Source organism: Ictalurus furcatus, chromosome 2 (genome assembly GCF_023375685.1).
Source record: "Ictalurus furcatus strain D&B chromosome 2, Billie_1.0, whole genome shotgun sequence".
Taxonomy (NCBI): Eukaryota; Metazoa; Chordata; class Actinopteri; order Siluriformes; family Ictaluridae; genus Ictalurus; species Ictalurus furcatus.
In genome coordinates, this window is record NC_071256.1 from 29119548 (window position 1) to 29147424 (window position 27877).

General features: G+C 40.4%; 1 protein-coding gene across 1 annotated transcript in view; it reads right to left on the reverse strand.

The window, feature by feature from the left end:
• Positions 1-29: 29 nt before the first annotated feature.
• Positions 30-27877, reverse strand: part of rapgefl1 (Rap guanine nucleotide exchange factor (GEF)-like 1) — a 51147-nt gene continuing 23299 nt past the window's right edge. The window contains exons 3-16 of the mRNA XM_053613123.1: positions 23293-23371; positions 19613-19763; positions 19197-19294; positions 16405-16517; positions 15641-15808; positions 15057-15154; positions 13841-13963; positions 13533-13711; positions 13239-13329; positions 12716-12766; positions 10791-10878; positions 8051-8115; positions 7877-7931; positions 30-2051 (exon numbers count right to left, since the gene is read on the reverse strand). Coding sequence (XP_053469098.1) covers positions 1927-2051; positions 7877-7931; positions 8051-8115; positions 10791-10878; positions 12716-12766; positions 13239-13329; positions 13533-13711; positions 13841-13963; positions 15057-15154; positions 15641-15808; positions 16405-16517; positions 19197-19294; positions 19613-19763; positions 23293-23371 — 1484 coding nt within the window. The 3' untranslated portion in view covers positions 30-1926. The remainder of the gene's footprint in view (positions 2052-7876; positions 7932-8050; positions 8116-10790; positions 10879-12715; positions 12767-13238; positions 13330-13532; positions 13712-13840; positions 13964-15056; positions 15155-15640; positions 15809-16404; positions 16518-19196; positions 19295-19612; positions 19764-23292; positions 23372-27877) is intronic.

Consider the following 27877-nt stretch of genomic DNA (forward strand, 5'->3'; position numbering starts at 1 on the left):
CTAAAACATGTACAGTTTGACTCATGAGCTCATCAGAAGAGGCTTTATTTAAGATTTGTTGGGAATTATTTTTTCTGAGATGGAGGCGGAGCAGTGCCTCCTCCTGACCCGCCTTCCTCTCACCTCACTGGACACAGAGGAGGGCACTGTAAACACGGACTTCTGTACAAAAACCAAAAAAACAACACCCAGAGATTGTAGATTACCCGCTTTAAAAAAAAAAACAAACAAAAAACAAACAAACAAAAAAACAATAAAAATCCAACTAAAGCGAACACCTGCTGTACAATTCCAGTAAACTGCAAAATAGAAAACAAACCAACAAAAAAAATTTGTTTTTTTTAAATTACAACCAAAGATATTCAACAAAACAATAGTATATATACACATCATGTACTACAGCTAGGAACCAAATAAAAACTGCAATGCAACAAAACCAAGAAGAAGATATGCTGTACAGTTCTTTCATCGTGAACATTAGACTCTCAATCTGTTTAAAATGTACACATATGTTATTACCTCCTCAGATATACAAAACAAATATTCTCGTTGAACATCCATCTTATTTCTCATACATAAAATAGAGTCTTCATATTTATTTCGCTATTTACATGAACATATGTACATGGAGGCTTTTCAGACAGGCCTCTGCAAAAGATTCTCAGCAGGAAGAAAATCCTGAGAGAGTCGCATCCGAGACGAATAAAAGCAGCCAGCAGCGGTTAGACGTTTTCCCTGCGGCCCGTCTGAGAGCACGTTTGCTTTATAGCTTATGATGGCTCCGTTTTGGGTTTGGCAAGAGATCATGAACTGTGTGTGAGAGCAGAGCAATGGCCATGGCACTGAATACCACATACAGGATGTGAAGTCCAAAAGAAACAGGTAAGAGCTTAATTCAGTAGTGGTTAATCAAGCTAACAATTACTGCCTTTGTTAATAAGCAGGAGAACTGAGTGAATTATAAGAGAATCGAAGAAAACTGAGATACATAAATACAAATATAGTGAAAACTTTCATCTAAAATGAAGCGTAAACCACTCGCTCATATGCAGTAGACTAAATGAGTGTATTTTCTGTGACAAACACTCAATGTGGCTAAAGGCCTCAGCATACTTCATACGGAGACGATGTTTGGGCATTTTCCCCGAACAGTGGATGTTGTGCGGAGGTACTCGCCATGTCACACGTAAGAAACCACAGAGAGACAGTTTCAACTTCATTCAACCTTCGTACACGTCGTCTCCACGTTAAATATGCTGAGGCCGGAACTGATCATGCTGCATGAAGGAGCTGGTCTTGGATTGGCAACTCATGGTAGAGCGGGTGTGTGTTTAACACAGAGCTCAGAGCTGCAGGGTTACAGTAAGTGCCAAGTGCTTCTGTTGGCTTGTGTAAGAGGGAAAGGAGGACAAAGTAGAGGCATATTAAAGTCCACGAGGTCAGATTGTCTCATGTTTTAGTTGGGGTTTTTTTTTTTTTTTTTAGTGTGAGGTAAAAGAGGTGACGTCAAGTCCATAAGCATCCAGATGAAATGTAGTGTGACCCGATCACATTCGCTTCAGTTCCACTGATGGCAGTGCAAACTGGACAGATCTCACAAAATGATGGTGAAAAACAGAATAAAACTATGTCATATATAGGAAAAATCTGAGAAAACTGGAGGAACTGATCGAAGATCTTCACTGAGTGGGAAGAAGGAAAAAAAAAAAAAAACACTGAGATGTTGCAGAAATGTTACGTGTGAATAAGCGTGCTGTATAACATTTATCTCTGTCCCAAAGTCCAGACTCGAGAAGCAGGAGTTCCTGCTGTATATCGTGACAGATTTCACTACTCTTCCAGCAGTCCAGCTGTGATGGAGAAGCAGAAAGGCTTGTTATGAGGAGGGAAGGGTCTGAATGGCGGGATGGGAGATGATTAGCCCCGTTACATATCTTTGGGCTCGAGCTTGCAGGACATTTCGAAAAGCAGGTTCTGATTGTCGATGACCTGCAACTGGCGCACGTACGCCTTGGTCTGGAGGTGGGAGGGAGACGGCTCGGCTTCCATCACTATGAGGGAGACAGAGAAAGAGAGAGAACAGATGCAGCGATTCAAATTCCTTTTAAATAATGCATTTGATGTCTAATTACTTACAAAATCTGGCTCATTAACATTCAGATGCACTCAAATACTAAATGTTGTATCAGAAAGACCACAGGAGGTGAAAATCGTGTTGCTTAATTAAGCAAAGCAGACAACATTATAATTATATCATTAACTTTTGTTTCATGCTCACTGTTATCCATTTACACCCCTGTAATGTTTTAGATCACTGATATTTATCTCAATTTTACATGTTTTAAATGTATTTACATGACTCATACATAAGCCAATCGTAAGAACTGACATGAAGCTACATAAGCATTCATAAAGCCTTTCCCAAGTCTGAGGTAAAGTTGGTGTCATCATAATGTTTACATTTTATAACATGGCCACATTGTGAAGGCTTTGACAGTGACAATCGTTACACTATGTATATGATCTGAAATAAGAACTCCACTTGAGATGATTACATGACAATGGCATGACACTATTTTCAAGAGGTCGACTTATTGATCGGGTTTGCCGATTGAGTCTGTTGTGGGAACGGCCGAGAACGGTCCGCCAGAGGTGAAATAAAAACTAATGACTGACTACGTTTACATGGACAGCATTATTGACCTTATTCTGAATAAGACAATATTGTGATTAAGGTGTTTACATGAGTTGCTTTTAGAATACTCCTTTCATGTTCCTGTTTTACATGTTATAGAACATAGATCGATTAACGGCACACGTCATTATGTCCCACCACGCTGTCCGACGTCCCTCCAGAGTTTCACGTATCATCATACAGTTCGTCTTCGTTATGGTACCTTATACAGTTTTGGGTGTTTTTATTTTTAATTTTGTAATATAATAAATAATAAATAATAAATCATGTAATAAATAATAAATAATGTAATATAAAGGAAAGTCTAATCACACATGTAAACAATGTGATTTCTCAGACACCTCTGACCTCTAGAACACTGACCGAGGAGACAGCTGAAGATAATTAGACTGAGACTGGCAACTGATCATCAGCAGTGACATTGCTTCATTCTGGAGCAAAGCATCTGCAAATGTGCTAAAATACTCAGTCCCACCACAAGGTGGCCACATTGATATAAAATCTCTTAAGCCCTTGCACCAACATTGACAGGTCCATTTGACTGCAGGAGTTCAGCATCCGTTGCTAAGACACACTTAGAGAAAGACAGAGTAGGAGAAAGAGGGAATGTGTTGTGCCTGAGAGGAAAGCAGAGCTATGAATAGCTACACATTGTCCTCTCACATCTCCAAAAAAAAACTCTTGCAATTCCCCTGTCCATTCACAGCCTGTCAGACTTTTAGTTCTCTGTTTTACACTAATTCAGGACCAGCAATCCCTCGACCAAATCCAGACCGAAAAATCATTCCAAAGCATGTTTTTTTTTTTTTTTTTTGACTAATAAGCACAGGTGCCGTTTCAAGCCCCTACACAAACAGCATGTGCTCTTCCCTTTCTTTGCTTTTGGACATCAAGTGCACATTAGACGTGATTACACCGCTATTATCGCCTACATCTGACTTGCATTTGAAAGTTCAAACCCATTGAGGCTGACACGGAACTCAGATGTGCTGCAGATTGCTTGAAATGCCAGTGGCCATGATGAGAGGCTTTGGACCACAGTAACTGATGCCCTTTGACATCCTTGCATCAATAATGTCATCAGAGGGTGTTCAAAATTTCATTACAGTTAGGCTGGCATGCGCAATCTGACAGAATGGCTAGAAATGCCCTGCCCTGTACAGTCTCAGGTTCTCCCTGCTCCTCATTAGGGGTGTCACATTTTCACAATTAGTCAGTATATTCAGATGGTTATGGTTGCCAATTTCTATCTATTATACTGTCCATCAAGTTCCTTAGTCCAGTGGTTCTCGTTCCTGACATGTCTGGCTGCAACTCCCCAAAAATGCAGGTTGAATTTAGCATTAGAATTGAGGTTGAATCTCCTCTCTCTGGACTCCTAATACTCCAAAATCATACTAACGTAACCTCTATTCCTCTACGCAGAGGACGCAATGGCATTAAAAACACTTTGGCCGTGTAATCCACTACCGTTGTAAACATGTTTCTAGGCTAAACCCACACCCACCACTAGCACGTTCGTAATTTTATCATAAAATAGCTATCAAACATGGAATTGCTGATCATAACTAAACTATTAGTTATTTTTGGTTAAGTGGTGCTGCAAACTGCCACACTAGTTCGATTTTTCTTGCTTGTTTGTTTGTTTGTCTGTGTATTGGCTTAGTGTGCCAACTTTCAGACAACCACAACGTGATATACACTGACTGACATTTACAGAGAAGAATCGTTCTTAAAACTAAAATAAGAACAACTAGGCGATTCGATCTTTTCGTTTCCTTTTGGAAACAAACGTGCAAAGAGATTTTTGTACATATTAGATGCATTCGCTCTTTCATCTTCAGTAACCATTGAGGAGTTACTGATCAGGGCTGCAGTGGATCCCAGTAACACTAGGAACATTTTGCGAGGACAATAATGTGTTAAATAGGTAATACATTTTTCCTTCAATTTACTGTGAAGATTTCAGTCAGTAGCACCCCTACTCCTGACACACCAAATCTGGTTTGTTGCTCAATATCCAACCATTTATGAACTACAGCAGGTATATTGAGAGCAGGCCAAAATAACCTGCCATAAGCAAAACTAACATGATACATGGAAAATAGCATGCAAGGTAATACTTTTAAAAACATAAGATCTTTAACATCCAACAGGAGACTACTCTGAGATGTATTAAGAGAATGAACAAACAGGTTTGATTTCTACACCAAACTGGAAGTGACTGTCTGGATAATTCAGCGGCAATCCCCTTAACACAAACCAATAAGTGTAATCCACTCAAGGGGATGAAGTGGGAAAAGCACTCCAGTGATTAAGCCAGAAGAACACACTTCAGTCAGAGGGACAAGGTTCTGACAAATGTAATATTTCAGCTTCTCAGACAGATCTGAACCGAGAAAATAGCTTCCTTAAAGAAAAGGATGTTTCACATATTTACATACGGAGAGTTTCATTAATAAATGAATTAATAAATATGTGGATCTTTTTTATTTTTTTGGAGAAAAATATATTAACATGAAAAAGAGCACGTATTAACGTAGTGTAAATATTATACTAAATGGTAAATGGTCTGCACTTATATAGCGCTTTTTTAACCTTAGCGGTTCTACAAAGCGCTTTACACTGTGTCTCATTCACCCATTCACACACACACACACCAATGGTAGCAGAGCTGCCATGCAAGGCGCTAACTTGCCATCAGGAGCAACTTGGGGTTCAGTGTCTTGTCCAAGGACACTTCGGCATGTGGAGTCACATGGCCCGGGAATCGAACCGCCAACCCTACATGGACAACCCGCTCTACCACCTGAACCACAGCCGCCCCATTTCTAGATTTCTAAGTGTATACATAGATTACAGATAAGTCCAGACAGAATCCAGTTGAGTGCAACACAAATGGTAATAATTTGTGTAGTCTTCATCGATTGCTGCGTAGCACCACAGTGAACCCTATTTGCTCTCCTGCCAGACTCTTATTGGTGTGTTTCATTAAACTGAGCAGACACAATAACCGTAATCCTCAAATACCATTTGTCAACATTTTATCCGGTCATTTTTTTATCCATGATTAACTGGCTCTGTGAGCGAGAACACTACACTGAATAAACTCTGAATGAACTCAATCATCTTGGACAACAGCTATCTGGATTAGGAAGGTGATTTGGGGAAATGATTTACAATCCTTTCATTCCAAAACACCTGAGATTTAAGATTAAAAGATTTGAATGATGTGGAAATAGTGAACGGTGAGGCTTCCACCCCCATGCTTTTATTACATTTTTGTATTTCCTCAGAAATATCACCATTTTCTAAATGTCTGGTCAAAGTTTTAAAAATTTAAAAATTCATTTTAAATAAGTGAAGATGCTAAACTAAAAGTTGTGATTGATATACCATATTTTGCTTTTAACATTAATGTCAAAAAATGCTTTTTGGAAATATTGTGGATATTACATTTTTGATTTTTTCAAAATAAATTTAATTGCATCCTGCCTGGAAGCAGGTGATTTGGTGTATAAAATAAATAAATAAATACATACATACATAAATAAATAAAAGAAATAAATATTTTTAAAAATTTTGTCTCTCTCTCTCTCATATATATATATATATATATATATATATATATATATATATGGTCCTTAACATTTTTAAGGCATCACTACAGTTTCAGAGCAATCCTGTCTATTGTGATACATATTACGTATTATAGAAATGCCTTTGAGAATCCTCTACCTTATACCACAGCTACTTATCAATGATTTCCCCCTTTTCTTTATTAAAAATGTCATGTCATTTGATATACTATAAACATTATTGTCTATGAAAAGTTAATCCTTCAGTGCTCACTGACAGTTCTCTCTCCTCTATTCGAAGACTTTCCCCAGAAACAGCTTTACACTTGACTGTTACAAAGTGCTGACACTAGAGTCTCACTCCATCAGTGTAATTTGTTACTACAGAAAGGATAACATTAAAATGAGTGCATTAATTACTATAAACACGTGACTGGCACCAACCAGAGCCTTGCTGTTACAAAATATAAGTCTGTACAAGAGTCTCTCCAAAGCTTATATTGTGCTCCTCAGAATATTTGGATTAAAAAAATAGAAGCACACCATTTCTACTTGTATTTCCTGTTTTATAAATCTGTTTATACATTTCATTTGTGGACAGTTTGATGAAACTAAGACGGGCTTCGTTGACTGAAAGGAAATAATGGGCATGGAGGTATAAAGTGTGATTATAGTATGTGAGGCTGAATTACGCTGTGCTTTAACAGCACGCGACGAGTTTCAACATTATTGCCTGAGGTGATGTCATGGTTGCCATGGTGCCTCGGCTATTGTTCGTCCGATTGGTTTGATTTGAAATGAAAATATGCGAGCGGGAAATGAAGGTGCTGGGAGCCACGCAGCTGCTGCACACATAAACTGCGCTTTCAGGCTTATCAGGGAGGGGCTGCCTATTACTAAAACCCTACAGTAATGTTACACAATAAACTGTAAACTGTTTTCAGATCTGATTATCACACACACGCACCCACACACACACGCGTGCGCATAAACACAAACCAGACCTTCCAATAACACGTGTACTAGAAGCAATTGATTCTATTATGTCAGATGTGTGTAATTTTTGTGTGTGTGTGTGTGTGTGTGTGTGTGTGTGTGTTTTGAAGTGCTGCTTGCTGTTTTGCTGGCCCTCAGGGCTGTGCTGTTCTAAACAGATGGGATGTGGCAGGGTGGAGCAGAGCTCCCCCAAAATTAATCCACTCAGACAGGTGTGTGTCCGAGCATGTGTATGTGTGCGTGTTGTGGGTGGAGCTATGTTCTGCTTTTTACAGTAATTGTTTTTGACAAGTTGGTTTCTGTCTCTGAATGTGTGTGTTTTTTGAGAGAGAGACAGAGAGAGAGAGAGAGAGAGAGACAGAGAGACAGAGAGAGAGAGACAGACAGAGAGAGAGAGAGAGAGAGAGAGAGAGAGAGAGAGAGAGAGAGAGTGTGTGTGTGTGTGTGTGTGTGTGTGTGTGTGTGTGTGTGTGTGTGTGTGTGTGTGTGTGTGTGTGTGTGTGAGAGAGAGAGAGAGAGAGAGAGAGAGAGAGAGAGAGAGAGAGAGAGAGAGAGAGAGAAAGAAATAGAAAGAGATGGAGATAGATACAGTCTTGGATTACGCTACCTAGCTGAGTACTCCTGTACCGCCTGATGCTCCTCACCATTTCTGCAACTTTATGCTGAGAGAAAAAGGAGAAGAAAGAAAGACATCTTGAAATTTGTGAAAATAGTCATAAAACATGACTCACTACAGATCTGCTGGCAAAACAACAGGGTGTGCATATGCGTCGTCACTCACCATCTTCTCAAAATTAACCAGTTCCCCATGGAAGGTCTTACAGCTCTCATGAAGGAAAGTCAGATCTACAGAAAAAAAAGAGAAAAAAGACAAAAGCATGGTAAGGCAATGACAGGTCAGCACGTATTTAGGCCTCTCTCTCTCTCTCTCTCTCGCTCTCTGCTCTCCTGCAGAACACAAGCATGATGCGCACACATCAGATGAAAAAGTACAGACGGATTAAAAGTCCGATGGCTGTAAAGACACTCGACATGCCATGATCAGCTCAGTCTCTTCAGCACCACTTGATTATTTTGCAAACGTGAAACAAAAAAACGAAGGCCAGAAGAACATGCCGAGACAAGCCAATGCATACCACCTGACGCGAATATCTGAATACAGGTGATTCATTACAGAGAGCAACACCGAGACAGACAGAGGGGTTGTTTAGGTCATCCTTGGATAACTTTGTCCCCCCGCATGGCTTTGACAGTCTGGAGCTGGTAAACAGGCATTAAAAATGCAACACTGAGGCACAAACACAACCTCAGCAAGTTCCCAAAGGGACAACATATCTGGAACAGCCACTAAATTTATCAACCGAAGAAACTGAATGATGAACAGTACAGTTAGACTCTAAATTTACAACGTTACAAAATATTTCTGTTCATAAAAGACCGTTTATTTTATCATACATTGGTAATGCATGTGTAAGAGTCTGGGACCACCATACCTTACTGGGAACTACTAAATGATATTAATAGATGGAAATAATTTGGGTCATTTGAACTACGCGCCACAACATGCCACGGTCAACCGCAAAACTTTCGGCAGCTTTAGAAAATGAGGCGCAAATATATCCATCCAACCGTTTTCTGTACCGCTTACACTATACAGGGTCACGGGGAGCTTGGAGCCTATCCCAGGGGACTTTGGTGGACAAGGCGGGGGACACCCTGGACGGGGTGCCAACCCAACACACTCACACACACTACAGACAATTTGGAAATGCCAATCAGCCTACAGCTCAAGTCTTGGGACTGGGTGAGGAAACCAGGGTACCCCCGAAGCACAGGGAGAACATGCAAGTTACGCGCGCACAGGGCAGAAATGGGATTCAAACGCCCAACCCCAGAGGTGCAAGACAACATGCAAACGTGTTCTTTATAAAATATATAACACATGCAATGAGTGATTAAGATTAAAGAAACTTTTTTTTATTATTATTCAGACCTAAAATGCTTACTTACACAGTTCATTTTCTCTGTTATTGGCACCACTACCATTAACATTTGGTTAATATTTGATGAATCTTGGCAACAATCATAAATCAATTATTAGTGATTATAATTGCTTATAAATTCATTATTATCAAAAAAGGACCGACAACCGGTGTGTAAAAAATAATTCTCATTTTTAAACTGATGTGTAAATAGACTAGGAAGGTGATTTGTCTGGAACTCGATAAATATTACCATCTCTATGTCATCATCATTTGCAAATTAATGGTAGGCCTACCCTAGATTCTGAACAAAGCTGCTCATGTATGGATAGGATACTAAATAGAATCATCATAGCAGATTTAGTGATCAACAAAAGTGAACTCATTAAGGTTTACTCAGGGTTACACCCCTAATGCAGGAATTCAATGGTGATAATACAGTATTTGAAACATAATTTTGTGGAAAAGTGAGAAGTGTGAAGAAGAGACCCAATTTGCAAGAGAAAATTATTTCAGGAAAACGATCAGGAAGGCTCACATGTGAACAGATTCATTTCCCCAAAAAAAGAGATCATAAAGAAATTACTGAGGCAAATTATCTCCAACACACCCTTGGAAGAAAAAATAATGTATGTATGGAAATGTAAAATTCCACCAACTCTATTGAATTGTTTTGTCATAACACAAATGTGTGCATAGCGATTAAAAGGCAGGACGTTTTAATGGCACAAAGTCTGAACGTGACCAGTATATGTTAATAAAATCTCAGCTTTCAAAAGTGAAAAGACTAAAAACTCAGACGCAACATTTAATTATGTACCGTCATCAAAATGCAGACTTAAAAGGTTACTTGGAAGTTACAATAACATGGTGAAAGAATGCATAGTACCCAGACATCAAAATAATAATATTTAGATAATAACAGATGCGAGAATGTGTGTAACCAGTGTTATGTCTGCTGCGATTCTGTCAATGTTGAGCTCATATCAGAGTCTGATGGTGAAGTTGAACTGACAGCGTTCTGGAGGAGAGTCACCAGGGGCTGAAGGGGAGGTGAAACAAGTAAGAGGCAGAGCAGCAGTTAGATTGGACTGGGAAGAAGAACGAACAAGAAGGGTTCTGCTCAATGCATGAGTTCCTGGAGGCATGACTGTTGATTATTCTGTTTTCCAGAAATCAGATATATCACAGTGTGTGTGGACACTGTAACGAGAAAGCTGTGTGAGCACAGAGTCAGTGTTAGGCCCAGTGGGGCGTGTGCTCCGAGTCTGGCTTGCACAGCACATGGAGAACAGAAAGGTGTTAATTAGCCTAGCTGGGTGCCTGGGTTGCTTTTTAATCAGGCAGTGGCAGGGCTGCCTCAGCAGGACAAGGCTTTATAGAAGCACATCTGGACAACAGCTGCTTCTTGACTATATGTGTAGATAATGTGTTTGTGTGGTGCACACCATGTGCAGTAGTGTTTATGAAGCGTATGTGTAGTTGTGTAGATGTGTGTACAGATGTCAGTTTTATGGATGTGTGTTTTCAGAATCTCACCTTTGAGAAGTAGTGGGGTGAAGGGGATGAGTGGAGCCCTCAGACTGGCCAACAGGTCCCTGTATGACTTGTGATTCCTGGAGGGATCCTGAATAACACACACACACACACACACACACCCCGAGTTTACAAATGAGCTAGATTTCTAACCTAATGCTGTGTGAACTCAATATAGTACATGACTATCAGATCCAGTTTCACTATACAAATACTATTAAAAAGTTGACGCATTCAAAGGTAAAAATCCACTTAAAAATGTTTAAAGATTATATTATCCATTTTTAGTTTAAATTTATTAACCAAAAAACCTTAATCAAGACACTTGTGACTTGATAAAAAAAAGAACACATTTGTTTTCACATGTGCGTGACGGCCTGCGAAAACTAGTCGGGTGTTGTTGTGGCTGGATTCTGGCGAACACCCAAAACCTTTGGCCAAAATAGTTTTTTTCTGTCTCAAAGATACTATGTTCCTTGATGGACTAGTGGCTAGCATGCGGCGCTTTCATTGCCGCAGCCTGGGTTCAATTCCTGTTCAGGGAATCCACCCCAGACACTGGAGGGTTGCACGAGCCAGTGAACTCTCAGTGCCGGTCGCAAACTCGGAAAATAGGGAGGGTTGCGTCCGGAACGGCATCCGGCGTAAAACCTGTGTCAGAATCAACATGCGGAGTGATCCGCTGTGGCAACCCCGAAATGGGAGCAGATAAAAGAGGGAAAGATACTTTGACTCGTCAACTTTAAGAAACTACAAATATATTTCACCACAATGAGGTGGAAATTGCCTTTGCTGTCTATCTGCGAAGACCATGATGTGCGACTTTAACAAAAACATTGTGCAGTTGTCTAAAACATTGCTAATTAAGTATGTTTTTCATCATACAGCAAATATCATGCTTTCATCAAGTTGACTTATAGCTACGTGCCTTAGGGAAACACAAACAAGCATAATCCATTCAGTTTGTACTCAGATATGGACTGTGAAAAGGCCTGCGATGCTCCTGCACTGCAGCCAGAATGGAAGCTTTAAATGCAACTTTCTCCCTTTTCACTTTCAGAACTTGGTAACTGAAAAGGACACCTGACCATCATACCCATATGTGATTCTTCCCCAAACTGTCGGCATAAATTTGGAAGCACACAACTGTATAGGAGGTCTTTGTATGCTGTAACATTACAATTTCCCTTCACTGCAATTCAGAAGGCCAAACCTGTTCTAGCATCACAATACCCATGTGCACAAAGAGAGGCTCATGAAGACATGGTCTGACGAGTTTGGTGTGGAGGAACTCTCGAGCCCTGACCTCAACCCCACTGAACACCTTCAGGATCAACTGAAACGTCAGGCATCGTCCAAGATCAGTGCCTGGCCCCACAACTGCCCTTTTAACTGTATAGGCACAAATTCCTACAGACACTCCGAAATCTTGTAGAAACTCAATATTATTGGCCATGGTTTTGGAATGTGATGTCCAACTAGCTCATATACAGTAGGTGTGATGGTCAGGTGTCTACATACATCTGGCCAAATAGTGTACCTCCTCTAGTTTTAAGTGCTGAATACACAGAAATGTACAGGATGATATATTTAACACCTTCTTTTCTCTTAATTGCTGTAATCCTAACTTCTTCTAACTGACTTCCCTGTTAGTAGGTATCTATGGAGATGTTGCAAAAACATCAAATCACGATTATTTTTGTTGCTGTTTAAGCAAACTAATGTGGAAGTGCCTCACTGACCTCTGTGAGAAGGACCAATTGTGGTACTGTGCATGTATAATGAGAGGGAATTCTTCAAATTACTCAACTGCATTCAAGACATTCAAATATAAAGGCATTTTAAAAAAAATAAAAAAAATAAAAAAAAAAAAGACTTACTATGGTATGACAGATTAACTAAGGTATGTGAGTAATACGATGGCTCACCGCAATGCTCTCAAATTGCTGGAACTGCTTCCTGAATTTTCCGGGCAAGCCCTGCCGAAAACAAAAGCGCAGAGAACATGGACGTTTCAGAAACATTCACCCCTTTCTAACATAAACTATACGTCGAGAGGAAAAGGTTGAAATGGGGGATTAATTAAAAGATCACTGCATTGAAATCGCAAGGTGTGTTTGAGAAGAGTTTCCTTTAAAAAGGTGCTGCTTAGTCAGTTCAGTTGCCATGACTACGGCTAACAGTCATGGGCCAGGAATAACACTAGGCTCTTGGCAAATGAAAGGAGGAACACACACAAAAAAAAACAGTGTCTGTACGAGTGTGTGTGAAATGTGAGTATGTCTGTCTATTCAAGCAAGTATGAGAGGAAGAGGGAAGAACAAGATACAAGTGAGCAAGCGTGTTTGTGACAGCGAGAGAGAGGGAAATTAGAGGCGAGAAAGTGAGGATTAGGTACAGGAAGAAAAGGGAGAGAAGATATAGAGGGAGAGGAAGAAAGATGGTGCTCACCTCCCAGGTAAGGCGCAGACGGCTAACTGCAGGGTTGTCCAGCCCCAAAACTACAGCGAGGAACGACAGCAGGTCCTGCTGCTGCTTACACCTAAAACAAAACCCAGCAGATAGTTAAAACATGCTCTGAAAACCTGAAATCCAATAACAATTATCAGATAATTAGGTGATAATTATACGAGTACTACAGGCTAATTGCCATGTCTTTCCTAATTCATTCTGGATCAGCCACTAATAACAGACAAACTAAATCCAAACACACCTGCGTACACACGCATACACCAGTTTACTCACAGAGCTGCGATCTTGATGAACTTGCGCAACAGCTGCACCCTCTTAGGCAGTGATTGGCACTGCAGGATCTCAGTAGCAACCCAGTGCTGCACCTCACTGCACCGCTGCAGTACCAGCTCGAGGTTGAGGGGGCGCCATCGAGCCTCCTCTCCATGGAACACATAACACACAAACTCCACCTGTTTAAACACAGAAACCCGGTTGGCACATGCAGTGATTTTTTTTTCTAATATCTGCACTGAAGGGTGAGGCAGATGTGGAGAACTGGAATGTATGTGTGTGTGTGCTGTATGTGCGCTTTGTCTGACCTCGTGCACACAGCTGAAGAGCTCCCAGTCAAACACCACCAGCTGGTTGGCCACTTCCTCTGCACTCATGTCATGGAGTTTGCTGTCACCCGGGGACCAGTGGATCTCCTCAGGCAGGGGCAGCTAATGTATACACACATACATACACACCTATAAGAACTCTCCACACATGGTGAAACTACAGGGTTGGGCTTGTGCTTATCTGATTCTTATCAACAAAGCAATTACACACAGTTAATCTCTGATATGGAAATAATATGTATTGTCATTCAGACTTACTGAAACTGGACAGTTTCTTTTCTTTCTTTTTTTTCCCCCCTAACTGTCCATTTTGGGTGAGTCTGCACCCCTGATACACTCAGATTCCTGTTCTTGGGTAACAGGAGTGGAACCTGATGTGGTCTTCTGCTGTTGTAGCCCATCTACCTCAAGGTTCGATGCTTTGTTGAACACTGAGATGCTTTTCTGCTCACCACGGTTATAAAGAGTGATTATATAAAGTTCCTATATCCTTCCTGGCAGCTTAAACCAATCTGCCCATTTTCCTCTGACCTCTCATCAACAAGGCGTTTCCACCCACAGAACTGTCACTCACTCAATGTTGTTGTTTTTTTCTGCATCATTCTGTGTAAACTCTACTTGAGACTGTAGTGTGTGAAAATCGCAGGAGATCAGCAGTTTCTGAAACACTCAAACCAGACCATCTGGTACCAACAACCATGGCATGGTTAAAGTCACAGACATCACACTTTTTTCCCCCATTCTGATGTTGATGTAAACTTTAACAGAAGTTCTTGACCTGTATCTGTGTGATTTTATGCATTGTGCTGCTGCCACATGATTGGCTGATTGGATAACTGCAAAAATGAGCAGGTATTCCTAATAAAGGGGATAGTGTGTGTATTAGAGCTGGTCAAGTATTTTGTCTTAAAATTGCAGTTAAAAAAAAACATTTTAGAAAAAAAAATTAACTCCCAATAAGTTTCAGACCTAAAAATGGAAAATGGAAATGAACTAATACCTCGTCATCATTGATGCAGTGCAGCTCTACAGTAATAGTTCAACCACAACGCAAACAAGGCTAATACAAAGTCATAGACACTTAATTAGCAGCGTGTCAACTGTATAGTTAATTAGAGCCTGCTGGTCCTTACTCATTTTTCATCAGGATTCATTTGATTTTTGCATGCAGGTGACTCAGTGCAATGTTTCTCACCAGGCTCTCGAGCTCAGAGGGTTCGCAAGCGAACAGGTGCGTGTTGACGCCCAGAGTGGTGAAAACAGCCTCGTCACTGGGACGGAACACGGCCTTCTCTGCGTAAAAGAAAAACAAGAGCACAGATTGTAGCGCCACGTTAATGTTACACGAGCGAACTCAACCCACACCGATAAGCACACCTAGACGTCAACACATCTCGCAGACAGTCCGCTGCCCGCAAGGCCGTCACGCTACCGCCAGCCGTGTTTCTACTGGTCTCTTACAGACTATATAATATGCAACTGTGGCATCTACTTCACGGGGAATCTTTTCAATTACACATGCTTACATATGTGTGTTTGTGTGTCTATTTATGATATGTATGTTTAAATCTGACCAAACTGTCTCTTTCGTGCTTTCTACTTCCTGTTTTTTGTTTGTTTGTGTGTGTGTGTGTTTTGTACAGTGGACTGCTTCTTGGTTTTGGATCTTGTTTGGATCCCATTAATTGGAAATGGTTTCTTACAATTTCTCATAAATTGGATGAAAATATCCCCCTTAATACTTGGATCTAACATTCCGAGTCATTTCATGACACGTACCTCCAGATGAGGTGACAGCCACCAGTATGAGGTTGCCTGGTTGGGTCGGTTGCTCCTCGCTGTACTGGAGCTTTTCTCGCACCAGCGCCAAAATCTCTCCAACGCGGCAGGAAAGGCGGCTGCGGATGGTCACGTACGAGTGGTCGGGTGTGTATACCCTACAAAAAACTGCAGAAGCAAAAGGCTACTAGGTCAAAAAGCCCTGCAAACTTAAACAAAGTAACCTGGGCTTTATATTACGTTGAAAAAAACAAAAACATGCAATAATAAGGTTTCCTCAAAAGTGTCAAAAATCTCTCACTTTCAGTACCGGATCTCATTCCCACACTATTTTCTTAGCATGTTTTAGTTTAGTTTTCACTGCTAAAAAGGTCATCAGTTCAAAAGTAACTGTTTCTTGATCAGTATATTGGTTTGCTGTCAGCTTCCTGGTCTGGTCATACATCTTCACTATAAATAGGCCTCAGCGGGCCAGTGAGGTCAGCAGCTATTTCCCCTTTAGGATTGCTTATTGACTAATTGTTTAGCAAGTCTTGAAAGCACTTGGCTTGAGTCACATCTTCGATAACGTCATACCAACTAATGAAGTCCAATAATTTATTAAAACAATAATCAAATCGGGCGTCCCCATGACCTCACTTCTGCCATACGGTGTTAATTGGTACTCCTCCATTAGCAAATAGCTGGAGATCCAATTTTACCGTAACCTTTTTTTATTTTTAAGCTGTAAAAGTCACGCAGTTAATTAAGCCGGCTGAACTCACTTTCGTCTGAGCCACGGAAAGCCTCTCGCGGCTGCAGGCAGGCGTCGATGCGTCTGAAGTGGCGAAAGAGCGGACGCACCTGCTTCTTCCGACTCTCCTTGTCCTCCTCTGCCCTAGAAACAAAAAATACAGAGAACGTCAGTAGTGCCTAACATGAGGGAATTCAACATACCTTGTAACACACACAAAAAAAAAAAAAAATATCAGCACTATGTGCACAATTTATATCAAGAGCATAGCCTGCAGCTCGTTTGCTAATTGGAAAGACGTTGACACAACTGATCATCTCCTCCCTCCGGCATTCTTTGGGTATAAATGATGATCCAATCCCGTCTGTGTTGAAAAGCATCAGTTCCCTCTGGTAAACTTTATTAAATCTCTACTCTCTCAGAATGCCATAAGCACATTCAGCTCAAATTTCCTAGAATTAACTACATAACATAATCTACTGTTCTGGAGGTGTCGTGAAGCCACACAACTGACAACTCCCCACAATTAGCAACTGAATAAACATTAAGGAAAAAAGCAGAGTATAACAAGCGTGCATCAACAGTGAATAAAAACAGCTGTGGTGGACTTCTCAATTAACAAACCAGCTGAAAGTTACGCTGCCGAGATGTAATTCGTGCACATTAAGTCATTAAGTAAAGCACTGCTAAAGGATTTCTAGGAAAATATAATACAATATAACACTCTTGTTTAATTTCATATACTATATACACTATATGTAACAAAATAACACTGATTTGCACGAATGTATTGAAAACATGAATACAAGCACATCATAAATAACTTCAAGCCACTAGGCTAGACAGATAGACACGTGCTATGCAGACTAACCAATGTTTTTGACAGTGATCACGTGTCTTATAAAACAACAATTTTCCATCATTTGTAATGACTGAAATCAATGCAGAAACAAAATAAAACCATACTACGTCTTTTATAGTAACCAATCTGCTTGGGATTACATACTGTTACATACTATAACTTGATGAAATAGGACTGTGTCACATGTCAGTGGATTCTCTGGGGCTCCACCCAAACCTGGGCCCAGGACAATTGCCCCATCAAAACAATATACCCTACCTAATACTTTGTCTAATGAAAATCCATATTTAAAACGGACATTTATTATTTCCAGTAATCTCAAATTTTACTCAGTCCGTACACTATTTCGGAGGTCTTTTCTAATTGTTTTAGCTCCAAATGCTTGATTTTGCTGCTGCTTTTATCAAAATTTGCCATGCAATTTGCAGAGTTTTTTGTGCTTTTTTTGTGGAAAACTACTTGAATTGGCGAAATTGCAATGGCAAGAAATCATTCTGCATGATCTTTCACAGTGATGTTTATTGGTAAATGAGATCTTTTAGCTGTACTCATGTTCGACACACGTGAATCGATGAGGGCTTTGGCTGAATACGCGTAGAGATCACGTCACAGGACACGCCTTGGCCCAAACCTGCGGAAAATCTGAAGTAATTTTGAAAAATTGCAAGCTCTTCCCAATATATAGGCGTTTCCTCAATTTTTCCGTTCATTTCTGCGATTGCAAAATCCTGGAGGGACTGATTACTGCATGAATAAAAACAACGGCTCAAAGAAAAACTAACAGAAACAACATAGCATATAAAACTGCAACAGACTCAATCTCTTATTAAGAGAAGGGTCTTCTAGTGGTCATGTTTAATCATGGCTCAAGATAATAATCTGAATCGCTAATCATTTCTGTCACTACACATCTGCATGCTTCTCATGTTGTCTTTGGAAGAGATATAACAACAGTTTTTATGTCCGGTGTATACCCAGACAGACATGACGATGAACATCTGTCCTGGTCAGAAAGTGAATGAATAACAATTACCAACACTGAAGTTGCTGTATCAACATTTGTTTCCTTTTAAAATATTCACTCATTCCCAATGAATAAGAATAATAATGCATTTATACTATTATATAAGAATAAACAACAGCTCTGCTCCCAACACTCCTTCACACATTTCTTTGCCCAGAGTTGCGCTTTAACACGGTGAGCTGCACATGAATAGCACGGCAATAAATGAGTGCACTGAACTGACAGACAAAGCAGCACACTTAAGGTCCAAAAAGTATGCTTTTATTCATTCACTGTGTTTTGGTTGGCAGTCCTAATTTATTCGCTTTTTGTTCGCGTTTTTATCCAGACAGAGATTTCTCAAGAGGTCCTTGGTTTTGAGTCCGAGTCACCAATGTGCGACTCAATCGTGAAAAAAAAAAGAGACATGAATGAAAAATATATCACAAACATGTCCATAATTATAAATAAGCAATCTGCCGATATTGAATGAATAGTGTTTATAGAGATTCTTTTTTTTTTTCCTCAAAATAAAAAGTGCAGAGTTTAAAGGCTTCATTAAGTGGTGAAGGAATTTAACATCACATAAGGAACACATCAATTACCGGATGCAACTCCATTCCCAATTACCATCTTCACAGAACCATGGCCTCGTGGTTCATAATAAGCTACAACACAACTCCTATTAGGATTTTATAGCTTGCTACTGTACTAATGAAAGGATCCAGACATATAGGAAGGAGGTGGGGGAAGTCACGTCAGATCTTTTTGTAATTTCCTTTAGAACCTTGCAGGGACCAGTAAGGCTGGATTTGGGGGTTAACAAGCAAAATGTGGATTTAGATTTTAATCAAAATCATGCTGTGATTTTCAACACTGGTGTAACAACATATGGCCTGCTATTAACTTGCACAGAAAAGATCAAAAGTGGAGTAACCACCATATTTGGGCCACTCACGGGTTGTGGAGGATCTCAGCCCAGCGCTGGAGCTTTAGAACGTCCTCCACCAGCTCGGGGAAGCGGCTGAGCTCTTGCACGGCACAAAGGTACAGGTCCTACATCAAGAGGAAGTAAGCATAAGAGAACACACCTTAGCAAATAAACCAGCGGACTGGGGAATTGGCGAGCCACCAGGACTTCGATTGGTTTCTTTTCCTTGAGGGAAACAAAATTGGTCTGTGTGCTTGCTGGGGAAAAGTTCGACTTGGAAAAAGCGGCCAAAAACAATTACGACCTCAGATAGGCAGTGATGAGTCAGTTTTGTTGCCATGGATACACTGATAGACTCCTGTATGGAATAACACTTGAATCCTTGAAACCTTGAGTGTTTTTCTCTCAGATGCGTGCGTGTGCGTGCGTGTTGAAATTTGTACCTTAGGGAAGCTGTTGGACCTGTCCCCCTCCTCCTGTAGTAGTTCTCTGTACGTGTCCAGGTAGCGGAAGGCCACACTCAGCACAGCCTGCTTCCTTTCCGCACCATCCCAGGTGGGCCAGCCCTCGCCCTGCTTGGGTTCAGCTCCAAACCTGAGCACACCGTTAAGGAGCATCGCAACCTGCGCACATTAGCTGTTGTGTGATAGAGGACCTCTTACATGTACACATAGACAGAAGGGATGAGGCTGTATCTTAGATTCACACAGACACACAAACATGCATGCATATGTACACTACAATCTACCTTTTATTGTGACTTGAGATAGACCAGAGGGTCTGTTATAAGAAAGCTGAACTACAATATATAACATAACATATTCTGGTGAATTCTTGATTCTGATTGGTCAGAAAGTGTTGACTACTTTTCTATAACTCTGACAGTGGTTCCAACTGTAAGTTTTATACTAATGCACTGTTATTACTAATACTTTATTGCTTCTATAATAACAATTTACAGTGGGGCTTTTATTGCAGCCTAAAAAGATTTATTTTTTTTAAACCGTGTGAAGTCTTCTGTGAGGAAACATTTTCCATTTTTGGAAGGAGTCTCTAGTGTCAGCCCTGTGTCCCATTCAGAAGTAAAGCTGTAACTGTTTTCTGACCTAGGGAAGTCTTCCGCATTAAAATAAGTTGTGATTTCTCTTTAACATGATAAGATGCATTTATATGTTGTTGTTTTTTTGTGTTGTTTTGTTTTTCTATATATTAGCAGATAACAAGAATTAGCAGGCTGTTAGCTAGTGGGTTGGTGAGTGGTTAGCTAGTGGCCCAGCTAACTTAGCTAACGTTAATGCTGAACAAAATCTCAAATGTTATGGTATATTTTGACAGAAAATACATGATAGTATGAAGCCTTCATTCATATCCATCTTTGATCAATTCAAGGTCATTTATCTAGCAGATATTTAGCCAGCTTGCTAATTTAGCTATTGTTAGTCATTAGGCTAGTTGGGGATGGAATGATAACATGGAAATGTTGCCTAATTGCACGTATGTGCATAAATCCTGGCTTTTCACTACGGTTTTAAAAAGAGATTTTCTTGTGCCATTTATTGGGATTTCAAATATAAAAATTATTTTTTTTACAGCTTGTTCAGTTGTACTTTACCAGGTGCAAAATGGGATCTTAACAGCTAATCAACCAACTTCCTGTCAGTAACAATGAAGGCACTGGATACCCGCTTTTTAGAAAAGTGACATGATAAATAGTGATAGCGATATCATGCTGTATTGCCCTGCTGTAAAGCACGCACAGACACATGAACACAAATGTGATCCTATTCGTCTGTGATCATCTAACAAACAGACACAAGCAGGGAAAAAAACACAAAAGAATAGCATATGGCCATCCAGGCAGCATAATTACAACCTCAGAGAAGAAGGAACACACCCATCACGTCTACACGCACACACAAAGACACGCGCGCACACACAAGTTTCTTCCCTCGTCTCGTGTAGTTTGTTATTAACAGGGCTGTACAGGAAGTGTGAACTTTTATTCACCAACAGACAAACCATAACAAATCAGGCATCTTAGTCATAGAGACAAAATATTGCCTTAGAGGCCCTCAAAACAAGCAGACACACCTGTGTGGTTGTCAATATGATTAGAACATGGAATATATTGATCGGAGTTTGGTTTTTTCTGCCTTCAAACTTAGATTTAGGCCAGTGTGAGGTTGCCCTGGTTATCTCCAGCTCTGCTCTTCAGATCTATTTAAAGAGTGACTCCCTAACACCCTGTCCACATTTAAACCACCATTCCTGTTCAAAATGGCCAAATGGCCAAGCAGGACACGTGTGCAAGCTGCCTTTGATGGTAGTCTAGATATAGTAACTGTATTTATGTCCAGTTCTTTCTAAACATCGTGCTAAGCTCAGTGGCACCTGGTTCTTAGTGGAGCAAGCCCGCTCAGTGTTACAAAGAGCTCACGGGCTTTCATCACTCACTCACAGTATGTGTGTGTGTTTGTGTGTGTGTGTGTGTGTGTGTGTGTGTGTGTGTGTGTAAGTAAAAAGACAGGGGATCTATTTTAAAATCTAATCCAATCAGGAATGGCGAGAGGGAAGAGAGCCAAGGGGCTTTCCCTTTGTCTTCAGGTTCAGCAGGAAGCAGACATGTTTCTACAACAAAAGATTTGATTAGGCCTGGATTTCCAGACCTGGAAAGGGGTTCTTCTGAGGAGGTGAGATAATCGGGGATGGGAGATGTAGACAAAGAGGAAAAACTGGGTGCAGACACTGGGCATTAGGAGCAGTGAGGCGTGCAGGCTTTCCAGCTTTATGCTCTGGGAGCAGACGAGTCCCTACAGTATTTTAGCTACTGTAGTTCAGAGGACAGACAGACTCTTCAAACTGAGAATCTAGGTCATACAAGGAGATTGGGGGCAATGGCTGTCCTCTATTCACACGCACAAACACAACCCCCAAACAACAACCACACTCAAGCAAGAGCAGATCTTCTGGGTTTCAGGTTTCTATATAAAAGCTAGTAATTAAACACGACCTGTTAGAGGACAGGGCAGGGGAGAGTATGACAACATGATATTGTTATAGTGATAAGTTACAATATGCGTCTATTGTGGGTATCATCAATAATCTTGTAAGAGCAACTAACTGCAGTAGAAACAACATAGGACTTATTACTGCACTTTGTGGCATCATATTTTCACACTAGAAGTCACTCATGTCACTTTTTGTACAGGCTTTGAGTTTTTTTTGTGATTGCTGCGGCCAAAAACGCTCGATTTTGCTGCAGCCTTTTTTTTTTCTCAAAAAGTTACTGAGTTTTGTTTGTTACTTTTTTTTTTTGCAGGAAAACTACTTGTATTGGCAACATTGTTCTGCAATGTTCGGAGACCTTTTAGCTGAACTCCCGCTCGAAGCACGTGAATTGAAGAGGGCTTTGGTTGAATGCATGTTGTGATGACGTCACATGACACGTCTTCACCCAAATATGTGGAAAATCTGCTGTTAATTTTTTTTTTAAATTACAAGCTTCTTTATAATGTGGAGTTGATTTTGAGTTCATTTCTGAGAGTGCAAAATCATGAAATCCTTGAGGGACTGTTTAGTTTCTTGTTGGCGTGTAGCAACTGTTACTGTTGTTGCTTGATTTTTTTTTTTTTTTAATTCTATGCATGTACAGCCCACTACACAATTTATACACAGCACTTTTCATGAAAAATGTACTTAACATTGATTTACATGTTACATGCTGGCCTTCATATTAACTTCATAAGACAGAGTAGCATTTTTGCTGAAAACATCTCTCCTTTCCTAGCTTCACAACTACTGCTTTTAGATGTTCTATATCTGAGGTTTATTCAGAGCCAGAGTAGCTACTGTGCAACCCACGATGAGTAGTGAGAAACTTTTTAAAAGATCAGGCACTTACAAATCTTACAAAAGATCCAACTTCTCCCTCAGAATATAAATAAACAAAACCTGCTGATACACGCCTGGAACAAAAATGCCCCCAGATTGTACAAAACAAAAAAAGTGGGTATAAACAAACCCTAAGATTTTCTAAGTGATTTTCCATGTTCGTTATTTCCATGGTCTGGAAGACGTGCTCCTTAAATGCACATGACTGATGCTGATAATGTGCAAAGGATACTGCTGAAGCAGGACCTGCTGAAACTTGTCGGATGCCAGGAAGATTGGGTGTGTCAACATAAAGTCGTCCAGGAGTATTTCTGCAAAAAAAAAAAAAAAAAGAGAGAGAGGGAGAGAGAATGAGTACATTCAGAACGTACAGTACATTACCAAAGCTGTTAGACGTGGAAACAGGAGGTTTACACGAAGAACAACAACAACAAAAAAAATCATCAATCATGCAACATACACACGTCTCCGCACTGACAGACTTGCTCGACCGGTCATGAACCCAAACATCTCGGTGTGAAATGAAGCTGTATTTTATCTTCTCAACTGTCACTATGTTTTTGTTCTTTTTAATCCATTGGACAAAGGATGCCTGAGTAAATACTTTCACATTCCTTTAAAATAGCTGCGGGCTCTTGCATACATAATAACTAAAGCGACTCAGATTTTTTTTTTTAATAAACAGTCACTAGTTCTCAGGAACTCGGTTCAAAAATTAGATCAGTCTGACCACAAATTATCCGAAGATGGATAAAAGGATAAATATGGCAGAACAAAACAGGGAAAATAAAAAAAGTCTAACATGCTCGGTCTAACCTATTTATAGTATAGGGTAGAATCATTTAAATGTGTTTCAACTGAATTTTTTTATATTATGTCTGAGCCCGTGAAATACAGCTCAAGTGGATACGCCATGTAATTGGATTAAAACGTGTATCTTAAAGATTGAGGGGAAAAAAAGGAGACTGGTGAGGAAACAACTGTTTCGCATACATTCTTCAATGTAGAGCGTGTCATTCTTTAACCATTTCTAGAAGTACACTGGCATTCAGAATCAACTTATTGGACATTTTCAATCAGCATAAACAAATGAATTATTTTATTGCTGCAGGACTGTTATACGATTAACCAGGACGCTGTTGGGTTTGTGTGTGTAGAGTATCGTGTCTCTGGCTGCGCCCGAATATCCCTATTACCCTATTAGACAGTAGGCGAAAAGCAGTACGCTAAAGGAGTAGGATGTCTGAATTCTCAGTATTTATAAATCAGTAGGTGAGAAATACTCGGATGCCCTGCTGCTTCCACCGAGATTCTGCAGTATGGAACCACTGGACACTGTGGATACTGCGCTGTCCCATAACGCAATGGGACTGGCGCAGAAGAACTGTCAGAATCCGCACCGCGTGGTACGTCCGGGATTGCATTCATGCTTACCACTTACACGGATCAGTACGGACTGTATCAACAGCCGAGCAGTAGGTACTGAATCGAATGCAGTAGGTACCGTCACGGCATGCAATTTACTGTAGGTACTGTCACACAGCTTCTGTGTTTAGCTGCTGGTGAACTGAGTGACGGGAAAGGGGTGGGGTGTGCAAACATTTAAAACCTCTCCACAATAACACTGGTACCGTGATAACACACAGCACAAACATAAAGCTATTTTGATAGTAAAACACAGTATACACCTGTCACAATAATTATACCGTTTAAACCTAGCAGGCTGGGTAAAAAAAAAAAAAGAAATACGAGGGTCTACTTTCATATGAGCCATTAACCACTAATGTGGCGTATGACATCACAAATAAATTGAACACGGGCAGCCCCAAAACAGGTGGAAATTCCATTTTTTTTTTGGCCTCTGGTAAGAAAAATAACTAAATAGATCAAATAAAAACAATACTGTGTTAGAAGAGGATGTACTGTTATTGGAAAAGAATCAACTTCAGGGTGATCATGGCATCACACCATGTTATTATTTTCCAATTACAGCACACACCATCATATTTCAATCCTTACATTTAGTGGAACAGTAAATGGTTTGGTTTGGCATGTATCCTGTTCTTAGTTTGTACCGTATGTTATAACTGTATAACAGTATGTGTTATTTTTAGCCATGAGCCGGTCACAGCGACATTTCCTATATATATTATATAGATAGATAGATAGATATTATATATATTTAGCTATAAAATATATATATATATATATATATATATATATATATATATATATATATATATATATATATATATATATAGATAGATAGATAGATAGATAGATAGATAATTTTTTTCATTGAACAGAAAAGTCTTAACACTAACAACATTCATATATCCTTCACTGGGCATTTTTTCCACTGCTCAAAATATATGCATCTGTATCTAGGTTAGATTAATCTGTAGCATATTAAATCATTAATTAAAACTGCATGTGCTGCCACTTTAAAAATGATCCAAAAGAGTAACCTCGAAATGAACACAGACCTGATAAAGTAGGCCACATCCTTCATATAGTATGCAAAAAGCTCATGCAAACAACTACGAGTCAAACCTTGGGCTATTACGCAAAGAGCAACGTACAATGAAAATTCACTACAAGAGGAAACCTCTGAGCCCAGTGACGTCAAATCGGGTGAATGACCCTGGGCATTTAAGCTGATAACCTGATATCACATCTTTCTGTTATCCGACTCCACTGCGTCTTTTTCCTTTATGCTTTCTGCTCATGGCGGTTTTACTTTGACTGCAAGTTAAAAAAAACAGTTCAAATCAGTGTGTACCGTCTGTGGTGAGAATAACAAATGTTATAGCTGTGCTAAAGTCCAGGCCAGATGTGTGGGATATGTTCCTGACTGGTTGAGGCTTGTCCCGTCTTCTCATGGATTGACTGGAAGTTTCTCTGACGTGACGTCAACAGACGTTAGCAAATGTAGGTGAAGGGAAAACAGTGAGCGGTGGAAAAGAACAGTGAGGCATAAATAGACACAAAGGGTTAAAGCGTTCATTTACATGAACAAAAGCAGGACAAAAGCTGGGGAAGGAGGAAAGTAGAGGACTCGGCACAAGTGTAAAGCTGAAAAAAAAGTCACTATTTTGCAGATTTATACCCAACTCTGTGTGTGTGTGTGTGTGTGTGTGTGTGTGTGTGTGTGTTAGTGGGTAATAGTAGGTGTGTCAGTTGGAGCCCTCTCCACATCTTCACAGCTGCAAATTTCCCAGGGTTGCTAGAGAAACAACATATTAAATGGTTGCTGTGTGTGTGTGTGTGGGTGTGTGTGAGGGGGTAACGATAGAACGATAGAACGAAAGAACGAACCTGGGCAGTGAATCAAAGTGCTGCACACCACATTAAAGCAAATGGGATGCAAAGTTGCAAGGACTCACTCCAACTCAGTAGAAAACAGAGTGGATGAGTGACAGGAACAGAGTGAAAACAATGATTACTTCATTTTGCTTTTAGTCCCCCTTGTGTGTGTGTTTATGTGTGTTATTCTTTGTCTAGCCCTTACTGATATGTCTGAAAAATGCTCTAACACGGCATCGATTTTGGCATTCGGACCGATCACACAGTTTCCTGTGGGTGTGTGGATAAATTGAGTTAACACCACAAGACCAGTCAAGCCTAGATTTTCCTGAACCTCAGTTTGCCCGAAAATAAGACCGATCAGAAAGTCGCCCACGTAACCATAGCAACCATGGCAAAATGCATTATTGTTTCTCCTCAGACTTATTCTGACAAATCTCTTTGGTAGAAGGGCTTTACTCTCACATATACAAGTATAGAAGTGAAATTCTTTTCTTCGGATATCCTAGCTCACTAACTCAAATTTGTCAAAGTCAGGTTACATGGAACTCCTTGCTTCCAAAAGGTCTAGATAAGCATCTAACGCGACCGCATGGCGACAACAGTTTAACTGATAATGATTAGTTCAAGGCTAGAAATAAAACAATGTCAAGTAGCACCACAATATTTTCTAACAAATGCAATTTGTTCTATTTCCCAAAAGATAAACAAAATAGGGGGCATGGTGGCTCAGTGGTCTCACGTTTGGAGTTTGCTTCGGGGGTTTCCTCTGGGTACTCGGTTTTCCTCCCTACATTCCAAAGACCTGGAGATGAATGGACAAAAGCGGTGTGTGTGTCAAGACAGCAAATGCCACACAAGCAGACTATACATTCCCATGTTAATGAATGTGGCCTGTCTTTGTCCTGCAAGCTTCATATCTGACCACATATCCATCTTCTATACCGCTTATCCTTCTGGGTCGCGGGTAACCTGGAGCCTATCCCAGGGAGCATCGGGCACAAGGCGGGGTACACCCTCGATGGGGTGCCAATCCATCGCAGGGCACAATCACACACCCATTCATACACTACGGACACGCCTACAATGCATGTCTTTGGACTGGGGGAGGTACCCGAGGGAAACCCCCATAGCACGGAGAGAACACGCAAACTCCGAGCACACACAGGGCCGCGGCGGGAATCGAACCCCCAGCCCTGGAGGTGTGAGGCGAACGTGCTAATGACTAAGCTACCATGCGGCCCTGACCACCTATATTAAAGTAAAACCCACCCCCTCCTCTACTGTACAGCTCTACTCTGAACAGATGACCTGAAGCAGAGAATAAACACATACTTCCCTCTATTCATCTTTTGATGATGAAAACTTAACCTAACAACACACACACAGTGCTAATCCCCACTGCTTAGTTAACACTCATGTGTGTAGATAAGCCAAGATGAACTAAAAAATAACACTGGAAAGAGTATGAATCCACTTCTATTACTATAAACTCAAATCTAAATACTCAA